This window comes from Idiotropiscis lumnitzeri, chromosome 1 (assembly GCF_059441095.1).
Source record: "Idiotropiscis lumnitzeri isolate Australia: NSW breed Sydney's pygmy pipehorse chromosome 1, RoL_Ilum_1.0, whole genome shotgun sequence".
NCBI classification, from domain to species: Eukaryota; Metazoa; Chordata; class Actinopteri; order Syngnathiformes; family Syngnathidae; genus Idiotropiscis; species Idiotropiscis lumnitzeri.
This window is the reverse complement of record NC_142391.1, coordinates 1613357-1633022: the sequence shown is the minus strand read 5'-3', so window position 1 is coordinate 1633022 and position 19666 is coordinate 1613357. Positions and strand designations below refer to the sequence as shown.

The window sequence follows — 19666 nt, the reverse complement described above, 5'->3', positions numbered from 1 at the left end:
TTATCTTATCAATATCTTGTTTTAGCTGTTTGTTATCATGCGCCACATTTTTATTTTATGAATACCACTTTGTATGCAGCTGCGTATTTTTTTAATGTGCTCTGTAAATAAGTTCAGTATGTTTTCAGGCCAAACCACCCTAGTGAGGAGAAGCGGTACTGAAAATGGATGGATGTTTTCAGGATAAAAAGTTAAATCCTTTCTTAAAAAAAAAAAAAGGTCTATTTTCTGACAAGAAAAAATATATTTTTTTAGATAAAAAGAAACATTTTCTGCAAAAAAAACGAGAACACACTCTAATCCTAAGAGTCCCTAAAAATAATTTAGTAACATTTTTCAGCATATTGCAATAGCATTGCAATATTAGAATGCATCAAATGTTCCGTTGACGTGATTCAGGTGATAAGAAGGCGCCGCCATGTTGCTCAGGTGAGACGAACAGCGCTTCAATGCTTTGAATGCTCGAAATGTTTTTACGTGTCGCGGGTCACCCGATCGGCTCGCTCTCGAACTGGTGCCGGTGGGGTGCCGAACTCCCTACCTGAATCTTCCTCCGCAGTGCTGGCACTGGTCCCCGACCCAGCCGGGGGAGCACACGCAGCCGCCAGTCGCCGCGTTGCATTCGCCGTTCACGCAAGGCTTGTCGCACTCCTTCGCTGCCGCCGAGGAACCGGGAAGCCCGACCACCGCCGCCGCGAGCACCACAAGCACCCCGACCGCCAAGCTTCGGCCTCCGGGGCCGGGCGGCGAGCAGGCCCGTCGCCGAAGCCGCGTCGTCCCGAACATTTGTCTCGCTAAAAGATGGCTGCTCGAGACCCCAGACGCACCGCTAGCTCCTGGGTGGGCGCCGCCGCCGCCGCCGACGGCGTCAGGCGTCGTTCGAACGCCGCCGTCGGAATAATGGCGCGTGAAGGCGTCGCTGGTTGTCGTTGTCTTGGAGGTGACGAGGCCGGCTTCACGGTTCCGTCGCAGGTTCCATGTTACATGTTGGGGGGCTGTTTGTGTTGCTCAGCTCGCCGCACCGAACCGCATCTTGACGTCCAGAAGTGACGTCACGGCGGCGGAAGTGCCAAAGAGTGGAGGTGGGAGGGGCGGGGTTAGAGTAGGAGGAGGGGCAACGAGGGGCGGGGGGCGCGGTTGTTGCCACGCGCGCTCACCTGGGACCTTTGCGGCGACCCACGACAGGCTGAAAAAAACAAGATAAAATAAAAAAAATAAAATAGAATAAAAAAGACCCACGACAGGCTACGTTTTAGGAAAGTCACGTTGGAATAGTACCACAAAAAATTTAATTATTTTCCCAAGAATACATTTAAAGAAAAAAAAAGTTATGATTTTAAGAGAGTCGTAATCATAAAGGGAAAAATGAGGGGAATTTTCCAAAAGGTAATCGTGAAATATGTTAAATTGTAATTTTCCCCTAAAAAAATATACTCGTGAAAAAACAACTGAAATGTAATAAAAATTGTATTATTGCAAGAATGAAGTTATACTTTGACAGCTGTAATTATGCTTAAAAAAGTAACCCTGCAATAAAAGTCATCATTCCTCAAAAATAACATTCTTCAAAGTTACACATATAAAGTTGTAATTAATGAGAGGTTATAATGTCCAGAAAAAATGTCACTATTTATGAAAATACAATTGGAAATAAGCGAAAAAGTTGTAATCCCTTTTTTTTGTAATTTTACAGATTCTGAGATGGCAGCTTGACAGCAAATAGCAGGAATATAAACATAATTATGAGGAGCAAAGGATGACACAAACCAACTTGTTAGGTTTTTTTTCTCAACAGTTTTATTAGTCAGACTTGTAAGAAGTCATTCTCTTGTTAATAAACGCCAACCCCAAACGGATTGATCAGCATGGAACATAAATAAAAAGCCAAATCAACATATTTACAATTCTGTAGGAAAAGAACGTGTGCCTTTTCACCTGGAGGAATTTTTTTCTTTTTTTTCAGCAAAGTAGGACCACGCTACTTGCACCTTCATATTTTCTCGCCCCCAATGTCACCCCTCGCCCCCCCCCCCCCCCCCCCCGTCTCTGTCAGAGCGAAACAAAAGGCAGCAAAACTTCCGCAAACAGAAGAGGAACAATCAATGATGACTTAACTTGGATGAGGATGACGACGTGGTGATTGTCCACAACATTGTGTGCGTTCCTGACTCACATTAGAAAAACAGCGTGGAAGGGCCCAGCACATGAACAATAACTTGGCTTCCAAAAACGCTGCATAACAATTAGAACAAGAATAACAATAATAATCATAATAATTCAACAAAAGACAGACAAAAAAAACTCCAAATGCTCTTGTCCCCAAAACGTTAGAAAATGACAATCATGGGAGTACACTACGGGTCACGTGACTCTCAGCGCTTGCTGAGCACGTGACGACGTCAGGTCCAGAATTTCGCCAGCTCACCCGCCGAAATTCGGCGGCGGCTTCTTCAGCCCGCGCCTAACACCGCAAATATTACAATCACAATTACAAAATGAGAAAAAAAACTTTGGAATATTCAGAGGAAAAAGACATTTTCCACACCTAATAATGAAGTCGTCATGAGGAAACAAAAAGTTGTCACAGAATGAAATCTCAATCTTACATTCTATGAAAAAAAAGTTGGGATTTTACACGCATAAAATTGTCATCATTGGGGTGCAGAATTTTCTGAGAAGTTGGTGGGGGGGGCATTATTTTTACGAAAACGTTTACATTTTAGAAAAACAAGTTGCAAGTCTTCCGAGAAATTAAGTCGGAATTTTCTTACAAATCGTCAAAGTCAAAAGTAATCATTTTTTGAGAATGAAACCCATATAAGAAAAAAAGTCGGAATTTTACACATTTATTTCCCATAATGAAGTTATTACTGTCCGAGAAAAAAAGGGGGAAATTTAGAGTTGTAACTTTTCTACAACAATTTCATCTGATCCAGCAAAAAAAAATGCAGATATTACTTAATTTCAAAAATTTGTATTTTCTCGGCCAAATAAAACAATTCCCAAGAAAAAGTACATTTTCCCATATGAGTTGAAACTTTGGCAGAATAAAGTTATAAAAAGAAACATTTTATAAGGATGCGAGACTAATCGCAACATGAGAAATTGGCATAAACCTTGCAATTCTGCAAGGAAGCAATTAAAGAAAGTCGCAATGACTTTTTTTTTTTTTTTTTTTTTAAAGTCATCATTTGAGGGAAATAGCAGTGCAAAATTCAGCCTTTTTTTCCCTACCATTATTCTCTTCATGTAATCACTTTCAGCGTGGCTCAAAAATACATTCTCATACTTTGGGCCACATGTGCACGTACACGGCTGGATTGAAAATAATTAGAATCACAATAATGGCACTTTATGATGGAAAGAAATTCCACTTTAAAAAAGATATTGCAGGTTGACCATGCCAAAGCACTAGGGGGCACTGCTGGACCTAACCGTGACCCCATTTTGCAATTGGAGAAGAACAAAACCAATGGAACAAAATAAACTGTTTAGAAAAAATAAAAAAGTAGCAGCCTTCTTGTGGACACAAAACTGCAATGAGAGGCGAGCGGTCACTCTGAAAAGCGAGCGGTCGCTACACTCCAAATCAAATGGAGACATTCCGAGAACTGCATGGCCTGCTGAGTGTTATCGTCCCATTTACACTTCAAGACCGAAGAGAGGCTTTCACACTGAGCCGGTCGGTGACAACATTTTATCGGAAACCCCAAAATAAAATGTAAGTACAAAAAGTGGACGTGGGCACTTTTTCCAGAATGGAAAAAAAACCTAAACTTTCAGAGAATAAAGTTATAGGAAAAATGCTGTCATTTGCAGTGAAAATATGACATTTACTTGTAAAGATTGTCTAATTTTCCAAGAAAATAGTTGAAATAATAAAAAAAGAATTGAATGTATATGAGTGATAGTGCAATGTTTATGAAAAAGAAGAAATTTTTTCAGGAAAGGTTGTGTGACTTTCCAAGAAAATCGTTGACATTTTCTGCGCAATATAAATTTTGAATTTTCCAAATAAAAACCTGATGTGCTACAAAAAAGAGTTGCCTTTTTTTTTTTTTTTTTTAAATCAGCGTCCAAAACACAATCAGCTGTCTCTGATGATATTGCAAACTATTATTTTCATGTAATATTTATGGAAAAATAAAAAGTCAACATTTTGAGACAAAAGACAGTTTAGATTTAGGATCAGTCTTTCATATCTATGCAGCGTCCTTTGCGCTAAACGGCGATGATTCATCATTCGGCTAACTTAGCAATTAGCATGGCCTCTCCGTTTCCTTCCGTTCATTATTCCTCGTCGCGCTTTGGTGAGAACCGCATTTGCAACCGCAAGCGTGGCTTATTCGCCGCCATGGAGGCGTCGAGGGGCAACTCCACGACGTGTTTTGTCGCATCAGCTCGCCAGCTGAAGCTCGTTGTTAGCTAGCTCGCGAGCTAGCCGTTGTGTCCCAAGAAGAAAGTAGCATCCTTAGGTGACAGCTGGAAGCGCCATTTCAGTTTTGCTTTTCTTTTTCATGCTTGTGTTGATTTCATCAGAGGCCTCACTCAAGTCAAGACCATGCCTGACACAATGGTTAAAAAAAAAAAAAAAAGTTTATATACCAACGCATTAGTTGTAAATTGTTTGTTGAATTAAGGTCACAGGAATCTTCTCGTTTGCTGAATTTGTTGCTTTTTTTTTTTAGGCTAGCGATTTGGCGATAGCTCAACTTGTCAGGCAGCACCAATACCAGCTCAGCGTGAAAGGGGTCGTAATAAAAGTAGAAGCAGTGGTAGTCAACCAAAAAAAAAAAAAAAGTACCGGATTGGATTGGGCCATTCATTTAGTCAAAAGGCAATTCAGATCCTTTCCTGTGCACATTTCAAACAAAATATGAAAAAAAATGAGCGTCCGTTTCTTTTTGGTCTTTTAAATCAGGCATGTGACTGAAGGCCTCTCCTCGGGGTTGTCATACCTGAAGCGTAACGTGTGCGATGGCGTCGGGACTGAAGCGTGACGGGAGGGGGGAAAAAAAAAAAGTTCAGAGAAGCACTTGGCTGAATTCAGTAGCAGTCGTGTTGAAAATGTGGCGTCCAGGCGGCGTGTCAGGTGGCGCAGGACTGTCGCGAGGGGCGTCCTCCTCCTCCTCCTCCTCCTCCCCCGCCGCCTCCTCCGCCGCCGCCGCCCGTCGACGACGTGCTGTACGTACGTGAGCGCTGTCGCACGGCCGCCAGCCGACACGGAAGCTCCAGGTCCTGGAAGAGCGGCAGGCTGATGATGTCCGCCGCCTCGGGACGCTCGCCGGGGACGAGCGACAGCATGCTAAGCACCATGCTCAGCTAACACACACACACACACACACACACACGCACACACAACAAATAGCCTTCAATGACATTACAATGAATTAGCGTGAGAGAAATAGTGTTATGTCATGACGCAAATGAAACTGCTAATAGTAAAAACAGAAATAATAAAATAAAAATGATGTGTCACATCAGGAGACTTAAGATGTAATGTTACAGGAAAAAGAAGGAGCAATATGCTGATTTAAAACAAGAAACGCGCACGCACAAGAGCATGTTCATGCCAATATGAATACCAATACAAAAATAAATAAATCACGCGAGTGTAATATTAAGGCTGAAGTTGTAATTTTACACGAAAAGTCGCTATATGAGGGGAAAAAAAATAAAAATAAATCACAAAATCCTCAGCAATGAGGCATACAAATATCACGAGGTCAACTTTTGCAAGAATAAAGTCATTATTTGACAAGACCAAGTTGATATTTGACAGAGAAGGAGAAATTTTGTTACATTGAACGCTTTGGAAATGTAGCTGTCATTTTACAAAGAATAAAATCCTCATTTGAGAAAAAAAAAAAGAATTTGGGCAGTCATAATATTATGAAAAAAACAATGAGACAACATAATTATGAAAAAAACTAAAAAGTTGTGCGTCATGAGAAAAAAAATGTTCAGGATTTATTTTTTAGCTGAATCAAATCTTAATTTTATAAAAAAAAATAACTCCTCCTTAAACAAACAACTTTAGCATTTTTTTTCTTTTTAAAATGTGTGTGTGTTTTAAAAATCATTTGAAAGCAAACAAAAAAAAAGAGATGCATTTTGTTTCCAGCAGATGGCAGCACTGACCTCTTGGGAGTTGTTTTTGGAGAAGGATTCTGGAAAGTGAAGCGATCGAACCTCCATCAACGTCTGCAGGGAGGCAAGACAACTCACGTCAACGTCACCCAAACAATTACAAGAGCACAAAAAAAAAGTTTCTTCTGTTTTTATCTAAACAAAAAAAGACATCAAAGTGGAGAATAATGCAGACAGTCACGTGTGCGTTTGATGACTTTCAGTCCGTGCGACTGAATAATCAATTGAGTCAACTCGGAGTCAATAAAATTCTTCTGACTATGATAAAGAGTAAATCCAGTCAATTTTGTTACCTCGTGTTTTTATTTTCTCGACGAGGTGGGTGACGTTATTGTGAAGTACATTTTTCATTCATTTTCTATCGTCAAAAAAAAGAAAAGATCGCACACAACAGCTTGTTGATTTTCTTATATTGTGAGTAAATATTGTTTCCCAACTTCTACGGTTAAAAAACAAAACAAAACAAAGGTTTAAATTTGAACGGAATGAGGTTCCACAAATTGCTAACGTTTGTGGACTACTTCTGAAATATGTCGATTTTTTTGGGGGGGGGTTTGTTTTACCTTCCATGATGTTTAAAAAAAAAAAGTGTCGTCCAATGAATGGAATGAGGCGGTTGAAGTTAACAATTTTGCTAAAAACAATTTCAAGAGACTGAAGTGAGAAACACGACTTCTTAATCTTGCCAATTTTGTAACCTTGCAAGTGGATGTTGATGTCCAAAAGAGGCACAAAGTGAGCAGAATAAGGTGCCTCAAGCGTCAAACAACTGAACAAGCCCATGGATTTTATGACCGGATGATTTAGCTCAAAAGTGGCACGCAGTGAAGGGAAAGACGGTTCGGTAGGCAGCAAAACGTTTGAATGACTCACCCTCACTCTTTCCATCTGCGTCCTAAACGGGTAGAGGAGCTCAAAAAGGATCAGGCCCAGAGAGTAAATGTCCACTTTGTGCGAGTACGACTGCCCGGAGAGCTGTCGGCGGGGGGGGGGGGGGGGGGACAAAAAAAAAAAAATGAAAAACTGAGTCGAAGAAAGCCACGTTGGAAGCACAAATGTTGTTGCCGTGACGACGCACCTGCTCGGGGCTCATGTAGAGCTTGGTTCCCACCTGGCCCGTGTGTCGCGTGAGGAGCGGCGCCGGCGTCAAGGTGCACTGCTCGCACTCGTCCTCCTCGTGCTCCATGGCCGTCACCAGGCCGAGGTCGCCCACCTTCACCACGTCGTCCACCGTGAAGAATATGTTGGACGGCTGGCAGAACAGACGCACGCACGATTTTATCGGAAGGCCGCAGACAAAAAATATGAAATCTGCCTGGCAACACAATCTCGCTGAATTCTGATTGGATAAAAACTCTCACTAAAAATACAACATGAGGATATAATATGACATCAATGTGAAGAATTAGATCCGAATTTCTTGATTATGTTTGGCCAGCAGAGAAGGCCTTGAAGGCCTTGACCGCCCACCACCGGGGATGCGGCGAATGGAGTGAGGTTCCCCGAGCAGGCTAAGCTAGCGCGCTCGTAGATCTGTCAATTTTGTCGCATTGATGTGAGTTGATGTTTTCATCTTCTGGAGATGCTAAAAATGGAGTGAGGGTCCACAGGCTGGTGTAGCTAGTGCGACATTAGCTATAAAAAAAATAAATAAAATGAAAAAAAAATCGCTGTCACCTTGTGAGTGGCGATTTTTGTCTTATAAACCCGTAAGTGTAAAGCAAATTAAGTTAGATTCCTCGGGCAGCCGGAGCTAATTTAATTATGAAGTTCAAATGTCCTGTCAAAGATTCGAAAACTGGTAAAGAGAGATTGGAGCAACGTTCCTTTGACGGATGAAATTAGCACAACACCACATGTGAAAAATCCTGCCAATTTTTGAGAAGAGATGTTTTTTTTGTCTTGTATATTAAAACAATTGATGACAAGAATAGCTAGCGTTACAATTTAGAAATTATTCAAAAAATCAGTTTTGATTTCAAAAAGGTTGAGCACAACACCCAAAAAAAAACCTGAATTTCGTTACTCTGTGGGCGGATGTTTTCATCCTGCGGCGTGAGGTTACTCGAGCCGGGAATAATTGACTAGCTTCCATACATTCAAAAGTGTCCGTAAAGAATCCGTACTTCCCTTTCCACACTTGCAACTATAAATAATCGATTTTTTGTTGCAAAACAAAACGACACCGTAGAGTTAATAATGGCCAAGAAGAGCGCCACTGCCAACTAGTGGAGTGGATGTGCAATTACACTTTATTGTAGTCTGGCCGAATAAAAGCATGTTCCCCAGCATGGCTATTTGAGAAGCGCTGGTTTACCTTGAGGTCCCTGTGCATGAGGCCCTTGCTGTGCAGGAAGTCGACCGCTTCGGCGATCTGGAGGAAAATGTCCAGACACTGGTTGTGCTCCCTCTGCTCGGGGAGGCAGCGTTGGGCCATCCAGTCCTTCAAGTTCTCCTTCCGGCACAGCTGCATTTGGATGTACAGGTACACCTGCGGACGGGACGCGACTAATTAGCGTTGCTACGAGATGAGCCGAAAAAAAAAAAACAACAAAAAAAAAACAGCAGCAATCCATAGGAGGGGATCCGAAAATTGACACTGTGACCCAAAATCTTTTCAAGCACAGCATTTTCTCATTATAGACGCGCCTCACAAATTTCATGTTGAGAAGTTAAGATGATATTTTGGATTTGGTTTAATTCGAGTGTGCTTCTGAGCCAAAATGTCCACTTCAAAGCAAAATGTCAGCCTCTCTTCAAGCAGAACTTTTTTGTGGGTCACCCCATGATAGACAAATCTACCAAATTTTTTCAGAAGTCATATTTTTACTCCGACTGAACCGAATCAAGGTTATTTACAGTAAATGGAACCTAACTAAATAACTAAAAACATTTCACGTTGCAAAGTGAAACTGGATTATAAGGCAGAATTTTAGAGGAAAAAAAAAGTGTCATTAAAATAGAGTTTTAGACGTAAATTTTCACTCCGATTGAACCAAACGAAGATTATAGTTAAGGAAAGCCAACGAAAAAAATAAAAGTGAATTTGAAAACATTTAAATTCATTTGTTTACGGAAAAAATTTAAAAAACTTAAAAGAAAATAAACTAAACTAAAACCACATCTTATGTTTATAAAACCAACTAAATTAACATTTTAATCCTGCACTTGACAAATATTCCATACGTTAAAAAACTAATACTGAAGCTAACAAAGACGAACAAACTTGCTCTAATCACTAATTCAAATTAACCAAATTAAAAAAAAAAAAAAAAATTCTAAATGAGATAAAAACTGCCTGTAACGAAAAATCCCACATTGTTTTAAGCCGGAACTAGTCTGAAGATCAGATCAAGAACAACAACGGAACAAATAAAAGTGGCATCAAAATGTGGAACCTTGGGAGAGGGTTGCCCTCGTTGGCCGGTCGGCATCACGGGCAGCGCCAGGGCCAGCGAGTTGGGCCGAGGAGGCGAAGAAGAGGCGGGCTGGCTGCTCTCGGGCTGTCGGGTGGGCGGCGAAGACGAACCGGACCTCTCGACACTGGACGGGTCCCGTCGTGTGGCGCCAGAGGCCGAGTCCTCCTCAGCGTCCACTTCAACTCCGGCGTCGCGGTCGCATCCCGAGTCTTCGAAGACTATGTCGAAGGAGGACGAGGTGCAGTCGCTGGGCCGGTGCGGCAGGCACAGATCGAATGAGTCCGGCGTGTCGGGGCGCTCCGGCTCGGCCTGGCTGTCCGGTTCCGACCCGAGGCTGTCGCGGCCCAGAAGCGGGGGGAGGGCCTCGTCTCCATTGAGGCCCAAGCCGGCGGCGGTGCCGGAGCCGCCGAGGAGCGACGGGTGACGATGATCGTACCCGTTCACCAGCACACCCGCGGCGCCCGAGCCGCTGCCCGGCGACGCCGAGTTGGACACGGGTACTTTGACGGACAGCGCCTCCATGTGGTCCACGAAGCTCATTGGAGACTCGGTAGCACTACAAGACAGAAATGCGTCAACTCAAGCTGAGTGACACCGACACCAAACACCATTTCGACTTTCGCCGGCTCAACCCGGGCCGATTCAACGGCACGTCTCGAGTCCAACCTGGCATCTTGCAGCCACCTGTGGTCCATCTTCTCCTGCCAGCCCTCTGGTGGGCTTTCCTGCCAGGCGTTGAAGTATCGAATGATGCCGGGATGCTCCAGCTTGGCCAAGGCCTTCACCTCCCGCATCACCTTCTCACGCGCGACCTCACTGACGGCGCGAGAGACCGCGTTTGAACAACATTTGCCGAGGTGGCGTTGACGTCGGGAACAAGACGAGGTGAGGCACCTGCTGGGAATTCGGATCCTCTTGATGGCGTAGTTGCAGTCGTCCACTTTGTTTCGCGCTTCGAAGACCACACCGAAGCCCCCGCGGCCGAGGCACTGCACGGGCTCAAAGTCCGTCAGGTACCTGGAGAGAGCAATTGGGCATTCCTTTGGTACCGCAATGTCGCAGTCGCGAAGCGGTCGGTGGCGAGGAACGACAATGACGAACCTGGACACGTAGTTGCTGGAGCGCGTTTCCTCGCCGTCCGGCTCTTTGGATTCGACAACCTCAAGGTCGCTCTTGTCGGTCTGGCACTGCGTCTCAGACTCTTTACGTTGCTTTAGAGAGGAAAAAAAAAAGAGACACATCAACTAAGCTTGAAATCCGTTAGCCGACGAGACAAAATGTCCATCTTTAGTTCTTGCTCTGACAGTCGTTGAGTTCAAGATTATAAGTACAGGTGTAGCGCATGTTCTCGCCCAATGTCCGCTTGGATTGGCTCCCTTCTAAGCTTCTCTTGCCAAAAGCCATCTGGGATCAGCACCCCATTTTTCTGACCCAAAGTCAACTGGTAATAGTGGTATCAGCTCCAGTCCAGGGAGTACCCTGCTTCTCTCGCTAAAATCTACTGGGATCGGCTCGGGTCCATGGTGCACACCGCTTTTCGCACTACAAATCAACTGGTACGGACTCCAGTCCGTAGAGTGTCCTGCTTCTCTTGCCTAAAGTCAACTGGGATAGGCACGGGTCCAGGGTGTACTCCACTTCCCTTGCTAGTCTAGCGTCAACTCAGGTGGGACAGACTTAAGCTCACCGGCGTTATAGAAAAGGAAGGCATGGCCGTTCTTCAAATTTGGGATTGCCTCAAACGGTCTTGGGGGTTACGAACCCCACATGTTGTTTTGTGTGTGCTTGAGGAGACTTTTTTTGGGGTCGGGGGTCTTACCCTTACGCCGACCGAGGCGGACGGGTGGAAGAATTTGCGCACGATGTAGGTGGTGGCGGCGATGCAGAAGACGATGGTGCCCAGGATCTCCTTCCACCAGGGCAGGAGCAGCACGGGGTCCTTGTTCCGGCCACGCTCAGGCTGCGCCCCGCTTCTTTTGATCACACTCACGGCACTGTCCCGCTTCTCCCGGTAGCGCTTGCTGTAGGGGAAGTAGTAGCCGTTGTCTACGGAAGGAAGAGAGGCGGGTGAGATGTTGGGAAGACGAGCTTTCGGGTCCAGACTCTCACCGTAAGGATACTGCAGGATGGACAAGGCTCCGTTGCTGTACTCGTCATGGGAGAACTTGTCGTTGTTCAGACACTTGTCAAACTCGTCGGAGCCGACCAAGGCCGGAGTCCGAGACGGGGAATCTGCGGAAGAACAGCGACCGGGGTTGTGGCGCTTCGTCATCCTGACTTTGCGTACGTGCAAGCCACCGGACTCACGGATGAGAGGCTTCCACTTGACAGTGGGCAGCGGAATGATGTCCTTCTCGGACCCGATGGCTTTCGACGGGAATTTTTCGGTGATCCTCACTGAGGACTGGAGGTAGAGTTGTCCCTGGAACATCCCTTCAAGGGGGCACATGATGGGACGGTCAACCCCAAAATATTCACCATTCATCGTATTCCATTTTTCTGGTAAGATGACACCAAGGCCCGGAGATTGGAAAAGTCCAATTTGGGGTCAAGGAACTTCAGGGGTGACTTTGGATATCGGTTTAATTCGTTCTGTGACCAGTATCTCAAATCATCTTTCCCCATGGAAATGGACTCTAATCCCATGAATAAATTACAGAAAAAATTTGAATTAAAAAAAAAATAAATAAAAAAAAAGCAAAACAATTTTGCACTTAGTTATGACCCAATTAAACAGAAACTAAACTTTTTGGCCCCACTCCTTCTGGTGTGCGTCTTGGCCACAAGGGGGCAACGGTGAACACATACCCAGGTAAACGCTGGACGCCGAAGCATCTTTGGATGCGTCTGGATTGTCGTCGTCGTCCTCTTCGTCCGTTTCCGACTGGTTGCTGTAAGCCGTGTCGTCAAACAGGCTTATCGGGGTGACTTTGCCCCCGCCCACCAGCCAGGCGGAGGCGATGGGCGTGCAGAACTGCAACGAGAGGAAGCATTTAGTGACTCCCAACGGTGAGCCGACTAATCCGTTCCGCTGACTCACCTGATGTTCCCAGACCAGCTGTCCATCAGGCTCGGTGCTGAAGGCCATCACTTTCCAATCAGGGACGGACACTTTGATGACCAGATCCAGGTTGGGGATCTTATTTTTGTCCGCCTGTTCTTTGGACTCCTCTGTGATAATTCTCCGGTTCTCCCGCCGCCACCAGGAGTCGCCGTTGGCCATCTCTCCCTCCAGGAAGTTGATGGACGACTGCGACTCCGGCAGGAGTTTCAGGTCAAAGTTTCCCACGCTGAAGTTCCACCTGAAGCCGAAAAATAAGAACGTACAAAAGAATGTATACGAGCGGGGTTCCAGACCAGATTTGGATACATAAAATTCCAATTAACTCATTCACTGCCATTGACGGATAAAGACCCCAAAAAGTACATTTATTTTAACCGGGCTTTTTTTTTTTGCCTTAAACAGTTGAGATCAGAAACGTACTGAGTACCTGATAACTTGAAATAAGACCGGTTTCAATCCCTGCCTGAAACCAACACCAAGTATCGGCACTCGCCCATCCCGAGGAATGAGACTACGTACTTTTCCATTCCAGAGCGGGGCCTGATGGCTCGGACGGTCTTCTGGGTCCTCTGAAGCAGGAGCACGTCTTCGCCCTCCGTTTCTTCGGCCCCCCAGCGGCTGCAGCCCACCGCCGAGCAGATGTAGCGCAGCTAAAGAGAAGGACGACAACTCAATTACGGTGCAACAAAGCTCGCGCGGACCGATAACGGGGCTCAATTGAAGCCTTTTCCCTGACTTGTGAGCCAAGTCAGCAAAGTCACAATTACTGGATTTTTCGTGAAATTGATCTTGAGAGATCATTCTGTGGTGTGAGCAAAATTATTCAGAAAAGTCACAAAATTACTTGTTAGAAAAACTAAAGCTAGTACTGAAACTAAAAAAAAGCTCAACTAAAACGAAGCCTTTTCGAAAAATAAAAACCAGGCAAACTTGTTCTAAAAACTGAACTAAAAAAAACAAAACAAAAAAGTCAAACTGAAAAAAAAAAACCCCAAAACCTTTACAAGCCAGGATGCGAAGTTTCTCAGGGTTGAAAACAATGATTCCATGCGTACAAAGTATCCCACGACCTCACCTTGCCGCTGTAGGCGCCAAGGCCGTAGGTGGTGAGCGACTTGCCGCCGACCAGGACGGTGTCTTCTCCGATGCGGTAGGACGACTCCAGCAGGGACTCCACGCTGAAAGGCACGGCCTCCATGCTCTCACGATCGCGGTTCCATTGGAACAAGGCGCCGTCCAGAGACGGGATCACCATCTTGCTGCCAAACACCTGAAGTGGAGACACGCACACACATTAAACGATGAGCCGTGATACAATTTCAAAGGTTAGTATTAGAATTAGAATTAGAATTAGAAATCCCTTTATTGTCATTGTACTCAAGAGTGCAACGAGATGTGAGAGCTCCCCTCTCCAGTGCAATACAACAATAATTCAGATAAATATATAAATTAGATAAATAAGAGAGTGCAATGGAAAATAATACTGAAGGGTATATAAAAACACATCACGATGCTGTTCTGCAAGGTAAGGGTGGTCTTGTGTGTGTGTGAGAGTTCAGGAACTTGAACGTGTGGACCCTTTCCACACACACGCCTTCGATGCAGAGGGGGGGCGGTACCGTCTTGTTCCTCCTGAAGTCGACGACGATCTCCTTTGTTTTTGCAGTGTTGAGTTGCAGTCTGTTGTCCTCGCACCAAGCCGTCAGCTTTACACGTCCTCCACCCGTACGCTGAGCACCGGTTCCCCTCAAGGATGCGTGCTGAGCCCTCTCCTGTACGCCCTCTACACCTGCGACCGCAGCCCGGCCCACGGCAACAACACCATCGTCAAGTTTGCTGACGACACGACAGTGGTCGGTCTGATCTCGGAAGGTGACGAGACAGCCTACAGAGAGGAGGTCCAGAGACTGACGGCTTGGTGCGAGGACAACAGACATTGCAAAAACAAAGGAGATCGTCGTCGACTTCAGGAGGAACAAGACGGTGCCGCCCCCCCAAGGACCAATAGACTGAGAAACAGTTTCTTTCCAAGAGCCATCTCCATTCTAAACTCTAACTATTCTCTTATTTATCTAATTGATATATTTATCTGAATTATTGTTGTATTGCACTGGAGAGCTCTCACATCTCGTTGCACACTTGAGTACAATGACAATAAAGGGATTTCTGATTCTGATTCTGATTTTGCATCTTGCGATTTTTCAAACATAACGATTGAATCAAATATTTTTCATTTTGTTTTTGTTACGCAACTTTGGATCTTACACAAACGTATGCCCGGATGACATCACTGCAAAAAAACTGACCCAATCCTGACAGTTTAGAAGAGATTGTACAAACAACTAAGACTAATCTCGTTACCCAATCTCAACAATTCCATTCATTATACAGTTTGTATTTATTTGATTTCTTCAATTTTTTCTTTCTTTTTTTTTTTTGAAGGGGGGCAGCGTTCCGGTTTCCGGCAGCTTCCAGATTGCCGACGGCGAGCGAGGGTGGAAGATTGATGGTGGACTGAAAGTGCCAGAAGGCTGATTTAGTGGCCGGCGGGCAGAGGTGATGTCATCGCTTCAAGATGATGAGATTTAGCTGTCTAATGAAGAGGATGTTGACGCGGAGGGGGGCAAGTGAGGGAGGGGGGGGGGGGCTGGATGGTCCTCGTCGCTGAATTAACGCATCCAATTGATTGAATCTAGCGTAGACGACACGTTCTTCAGTTGTTGAAGCAACAAACCATGAAATGACGAGTTGACGTGCAAAACGTCCGGATGAAAACAGACGAAAAGTGGAAAATATCCGACACTGGCACAAGAAAGTCACGTGGAATAATTTAAAGGAAGCGCGGCGTTATTGACACGCTTACTTCTCTGGCCGAGGGAACCTCACGTCATTCACTTTTTTTTTTTTTTTTTTGGGGCATCAAAATTTGCATTCGACATTGGAGGACAAAGAAAGCGCAGACTTGCAGATCGCCGCAATGACATGCGATGAAATGAATACACTCGGTTAAATAAATAGTCCGAAGGAAATTGGAGCAATTTGTGCTAAAAATATCCGAGCTCCGCCTCCTCCACATACGTCATGACCGAAGACGAATGACTTGCCAGCCAGTTGGCTCGGACGCTCGTCCATCACGGAACCTGATTCATTCACTTTGTGTGTGTGTGTGTGTGTGTGGTCTCCAATACGATGACATCATCTCTGGGCCCAAGCATTACCTCACTCTCCTAATCATACACACACACACACACACGCGCACACGCGCGCACGCAAACACCCCCCCCTCATCCCTTTACACTCGCCAGTGTGACTCACGCCGGTTTGATTGACGTCGTCGTCCTGACCTTTCGACACACAAGCGCGCGCACACTTGCATAAACATGCGGCACTCACGTTATCGCAAACACACAGGAACTTTCAACACGCTCACACAAGCAAGCACATATTAACAGACACACACACACTCACACACACTTGCAACAGGCAAACACACTCTCAGCACACGCACAAAAAATGAAATAAATCACATAAGCACGCATAGTACATCCATGAAAAGACACATGCGCGCGCGCACGCACGCACGCACGCACGCACGCACGCACGCACGCACAGGAACTTGGAACAGGCAAACACACAACATATTCACGTTCACAAACATGCGCGCGCGCGCACGCACGCACACAAGTGGTTAAGGTCAGGCAAGCACACACGTGCTCGACCTCTGTACGCACACACGTTTCTTTTTTGTGCAGACAAAGCAGTTTTGTGTTTGTCGATCTAAAAACCAGCAATGAAAAAAAGAAAGGCGCCAATCGGCACACTGCGGGGGGTGGCGTGGTGTGTGCGTGTGTATGTGCGCGTGCGTGTGCGTGGGCGGGGGGGTGGGGGTGGGGGCGCAGCAGGTGACTGGCTGCCGCAGCCAATGGCGCGGCGGCAGAGCCCTCCCCGACGGGACCCTAATCACCGAGCAGACTGTCTGAGTGCACGCCGCACGCACGCACGCACGCACGCACGCGGAAGACGCGTCGACGTAACCGCGTTAGCGGCGGTCTGAGGTGGCGACGCCACTGTCACAAAAAGTACATCGAAATAAAACAAATACGCGTACGCACTCTCGTCAAAAGTCAGAAGAAATGACGTCACGGCTAAGTGAGCAAATCGACTTGCTTCTGCTCTGGCACACTTCAAAGCCGACAGGTGAAAAGTGAAAGAGCGCACGTGCACGCGCATCACGATTCACAAAATACAGCCACTCAACACACGCGCACACAGACTGAGAAACACACACGCAGAGGCGCTCATATCTATTAATTTGTTTTTCCGAATCAAAATTTAAAAACCCAAATGTGCCTCATCAGGTGAAATTTTGTGCGCAAAATTTTTGGACCACATTTGAAAGCTTTGACTTCAGAGTTTCCGGCGATTCACATTGAAGCAGGAAACAATTTGAAATTTCAACGCAAACATCTTCAGAGAGAAAGTTGGCCAAGGTAATTGAGTCCGTTTGTTAAAGTTCAGAATCAATATTGCGTGTGTGTGTGTGTGTGAGTGTGTGTCGTATGTCGTGCGTGTGTGTGTCGGGATGACATGAAAGCAGTCGACGTTGAATTGAATGTTGCTGAGATGACAAAAAAATCATCCTGGTGAGGATTAAAGCCTCCGTGAAATGGTGTCGCAAAGCCTGGCATTATCATTTAAGGAGCAGGAGGGCTTTTTTGACATTTTTATCGACAGTTTGAGGAGAAGGGGGCGAGAAAAGACGCGCCCCATAAAGAATGGCGAGCGCGGGAACCAACGGCAACGTGCAGCGGCACCCCGACGCCACATTTCCAAGTCACGCGCCAGCGAGATGTTCAAAGACTTTGCTTCGAGCAATTTCCGTTGGTTTCACCCAAAACCGTTTTTGTGACAAGAAAGATGGCGAGCAGAATGAGCAAATCGTTTTGGCAGTCGTGACGCCTCAAACTAGAAAAACAACAAAAGCGAGACTGGGAAAGCACTTTTGGCGGCAAATATTATTTATTTGCGGCTACTGAGACGAGCGCCCGTGAGCGACCGTGACCCGAACCCTGCAATGGTTTGATTTTGTATTTATTCATTTTTTTACATGGCGTTTTCTCACGATTGCGAAACACACTTACTCCATACTAAGACATCCGCGTTGGAACTTCGCTCCCTCATAATGAACTCGGCAATTCTGGGAAAAAATAATAATCACGATTACTTTGATTGATATTGAAATCAAAAACAATTTTTCATTGACTTGAAAACATCGTATTTATTCAACGTTCATTCAGTTTTTTTTTTTAGGTCACTAAACAACACCAAGTAAAGAACAATAATAGGTTAAAAGTGGTTTTGGAATACACTTTGATGCAAAAGACAACTTTTGCCTCATGTCCGATTAAATTGTTTCCTTCCAATATAATGTTTTTATGCTCGAGTGAAACAAAAAAAAAAAAAATCAAAAGAATGATTACATGTTGATTAATATGAATAATCAAATTCACCGCCTCATCTTGAACTTCTCCTCAAAAGCGGTGCTGATGACAAATCCAAAGCGGCCGATAGTCATGAATGAGTGAAAAACACATGCATGGAATTTTGAATTCTTTCGTCGTCGTGGTGCCAACAACACAAGGCGAGGGCGACAAAAGTTGCCGTTCAAGGTGACATTGTCATGCAGATGGAAATATGAGTTTGCGCTTCACGCCGCTACGAGCTTCCTTCGGGGGCTTTGACACGTTGGAACCTCCGAGGAGCATGCGCGCAGACACAGCTCTGCTCACTTTTTTAGATCTCTCTCAAAAAAAAAACAACACACTTTTAGTCTGAAGCGTTACGTCTAAATTTAGAACGGCAGACTTGACGACAGCCGCTCTCATATTTCCTTTTTATTCTGCTCAAGTGTGAAGTTGGACGAAAAAAAAGAAACTTTGCTACCCGCAGCTGTCAGATAGCTAAAAGGGGGCGGGGCTGAATGCTGATTGGTGGACAGAACAGACAATTACGCAAAACAAAAACAAAAGGTTCTCCTTGTAAGTAAGAAAGAGTAAAACTTGCTTGAAACCTGACCTGAAATTTTTGCTTGAAACCGTAACCACTGAAGCAGGCTTGAAACCTTAATTAAACCCCAATCCAAGCCCGAGACCTTCATTCAAAGCCCTAACTTTTGCTTGAAACACAATTTGAATCCATCATCGAAAACCCTAACATGAAGCTTCAAACCTTAATCTGAACCCTTGACCCTGTCTTGAAACCCTAATTCAAAACCCTACATTGTTGCTTCAAACGCAAAGACCTTTCACAGAAATGTTTTAAACACTCCTCTGAAAACCTTACCTTGAAAACCTTAACCCGAACAGCGTCTTCAACCCAAACTTGAACTTTATTTGGACACCCTAACTGAGGCTTCGAACGCTTCCAACTCTTGACGCCGCTTTCGGGGGTTCAATCCCGGATTAAGGCGTCAAGCAGGGGTTAGGTTTTGATGGGCCATCTCATGGAGACTCACGGGAGCAGCATTTATCCTTCCAAGCGCTCGGTGGAAACGCGTCTCTTGAGATCTAATCGTGCACCCTCCGCCCCTCCGTTTCGACGGCGAGTTCACACGAGAAGCGAGCGGCGTCGGAGCGGTCGCCGCGATGCCGCTCCGATGTGGGCGTTTTAAGTCGGCATGTGCGCGTGTTCCGACGTGGGATCCGACTGCGTTTGTGTGTGTAAACCTCAGCGGCTCAACAAAAGCGGATAATCCTCCGGGCAAAAATGCGCCTCTTGGCGAGTGTGTGTGTGGGTGTGTGTGTGTTACAACGCGTTTACATGTTCCAAATGTAGGCAACGCCAACGCCTGCCCGACTGTTCAAAGTGCAGCGAGTTCAGCGGCGGCTCTTAAAGATGGGGCGCCCTGGGACTGGGGCGGGTGTGGGGTTGGGTGATTTGAGGGGGGGGGCGGCGGGGGGGTTCCTTTGAGCACAAATGCATCCTTGACCTTCAAATGGAACACAAAGGCATTTGTTTTTTTGGGTCATGTTCT

At 45.5% G+C, this 19666-nt stretch overlaps 2 protein-coding genes across 2 annotated transcripts in view; both read right to left on the bottom strand.

Moving 5' to 3' along the window:
- The window catches only part of atrn (attractin), a 40250-nt gene extending 39298 nt beyond the window's left edge, over nt 1-952 (bottom strand). Inside the window, exon 1 of the mRNA XM_088309970.1 lies at nt 542-952. Coding sequence (XP_088166096.1) covers nt 542-786 — 245 coding nt within the window. The 5' untranslated portion in view covers nt 787-952. The remainder of the gene's footprint in view (nt 1-541) is intronic.
- Nucleotides 953-2067: 1115 nt separating this feature from the next.
- The window catches only part of eif2ak3 (eukaryotic translation initiation factor 2-alpha kinase 3), a 31733-nt gene continuing 14134 nt past the window's right edge, over nt 2068-19666 (bottom strand). The window contains exons 3-18 of the mRNA XM_088309959.1: nt 13709-13903; nt 13153-13283; nt 12610-12871; nt 12378-12543; nt 11877-12002; nt 11679-11801; nt 11389-11615; nt 10671-10780; nt 10464-10586; nt 10236-10385; nt 9549-10125; nt 8468-8641; nt 7229-7402; nt 7024-7125; nt 6142-6204; nt 2068-5322 (exon numbers count right to left, since the gene is read on the bottom strand). Of these exons, the coding sequence (XP_088166085.1) occupies nt 5089-5322; nt 6142-6204; nt 7024-7125; nt 7229-7402; nt 8468-8641; nt 9549-10125; nt 10236-10385; nt 10464-10586; nt 10671-10780; nt 11389-11615; nt 11679-11801; nt 11877-12002; nt 12378-12543; nt 12610-12871; nt 13153-13283; nt 13709-13903 (2937 nt within the window). The 3' untranslated portion in view covers nt 2068-5088. The remainder of the gene's footprint in view (nt 5323-6141; nt 6205-7023; nt 7126-7228; nt 7403-8467; nt 8642-9548; nt 10126-10235; nt 10386-10463; nt 10587-10670; nt 10781-11388; nt 11616-11678; nt 11802-11876; nt 12003-12377; nt 12544-12609; nt 12872-13152; nt 13284-13708; nt 13904-19666) is intronic.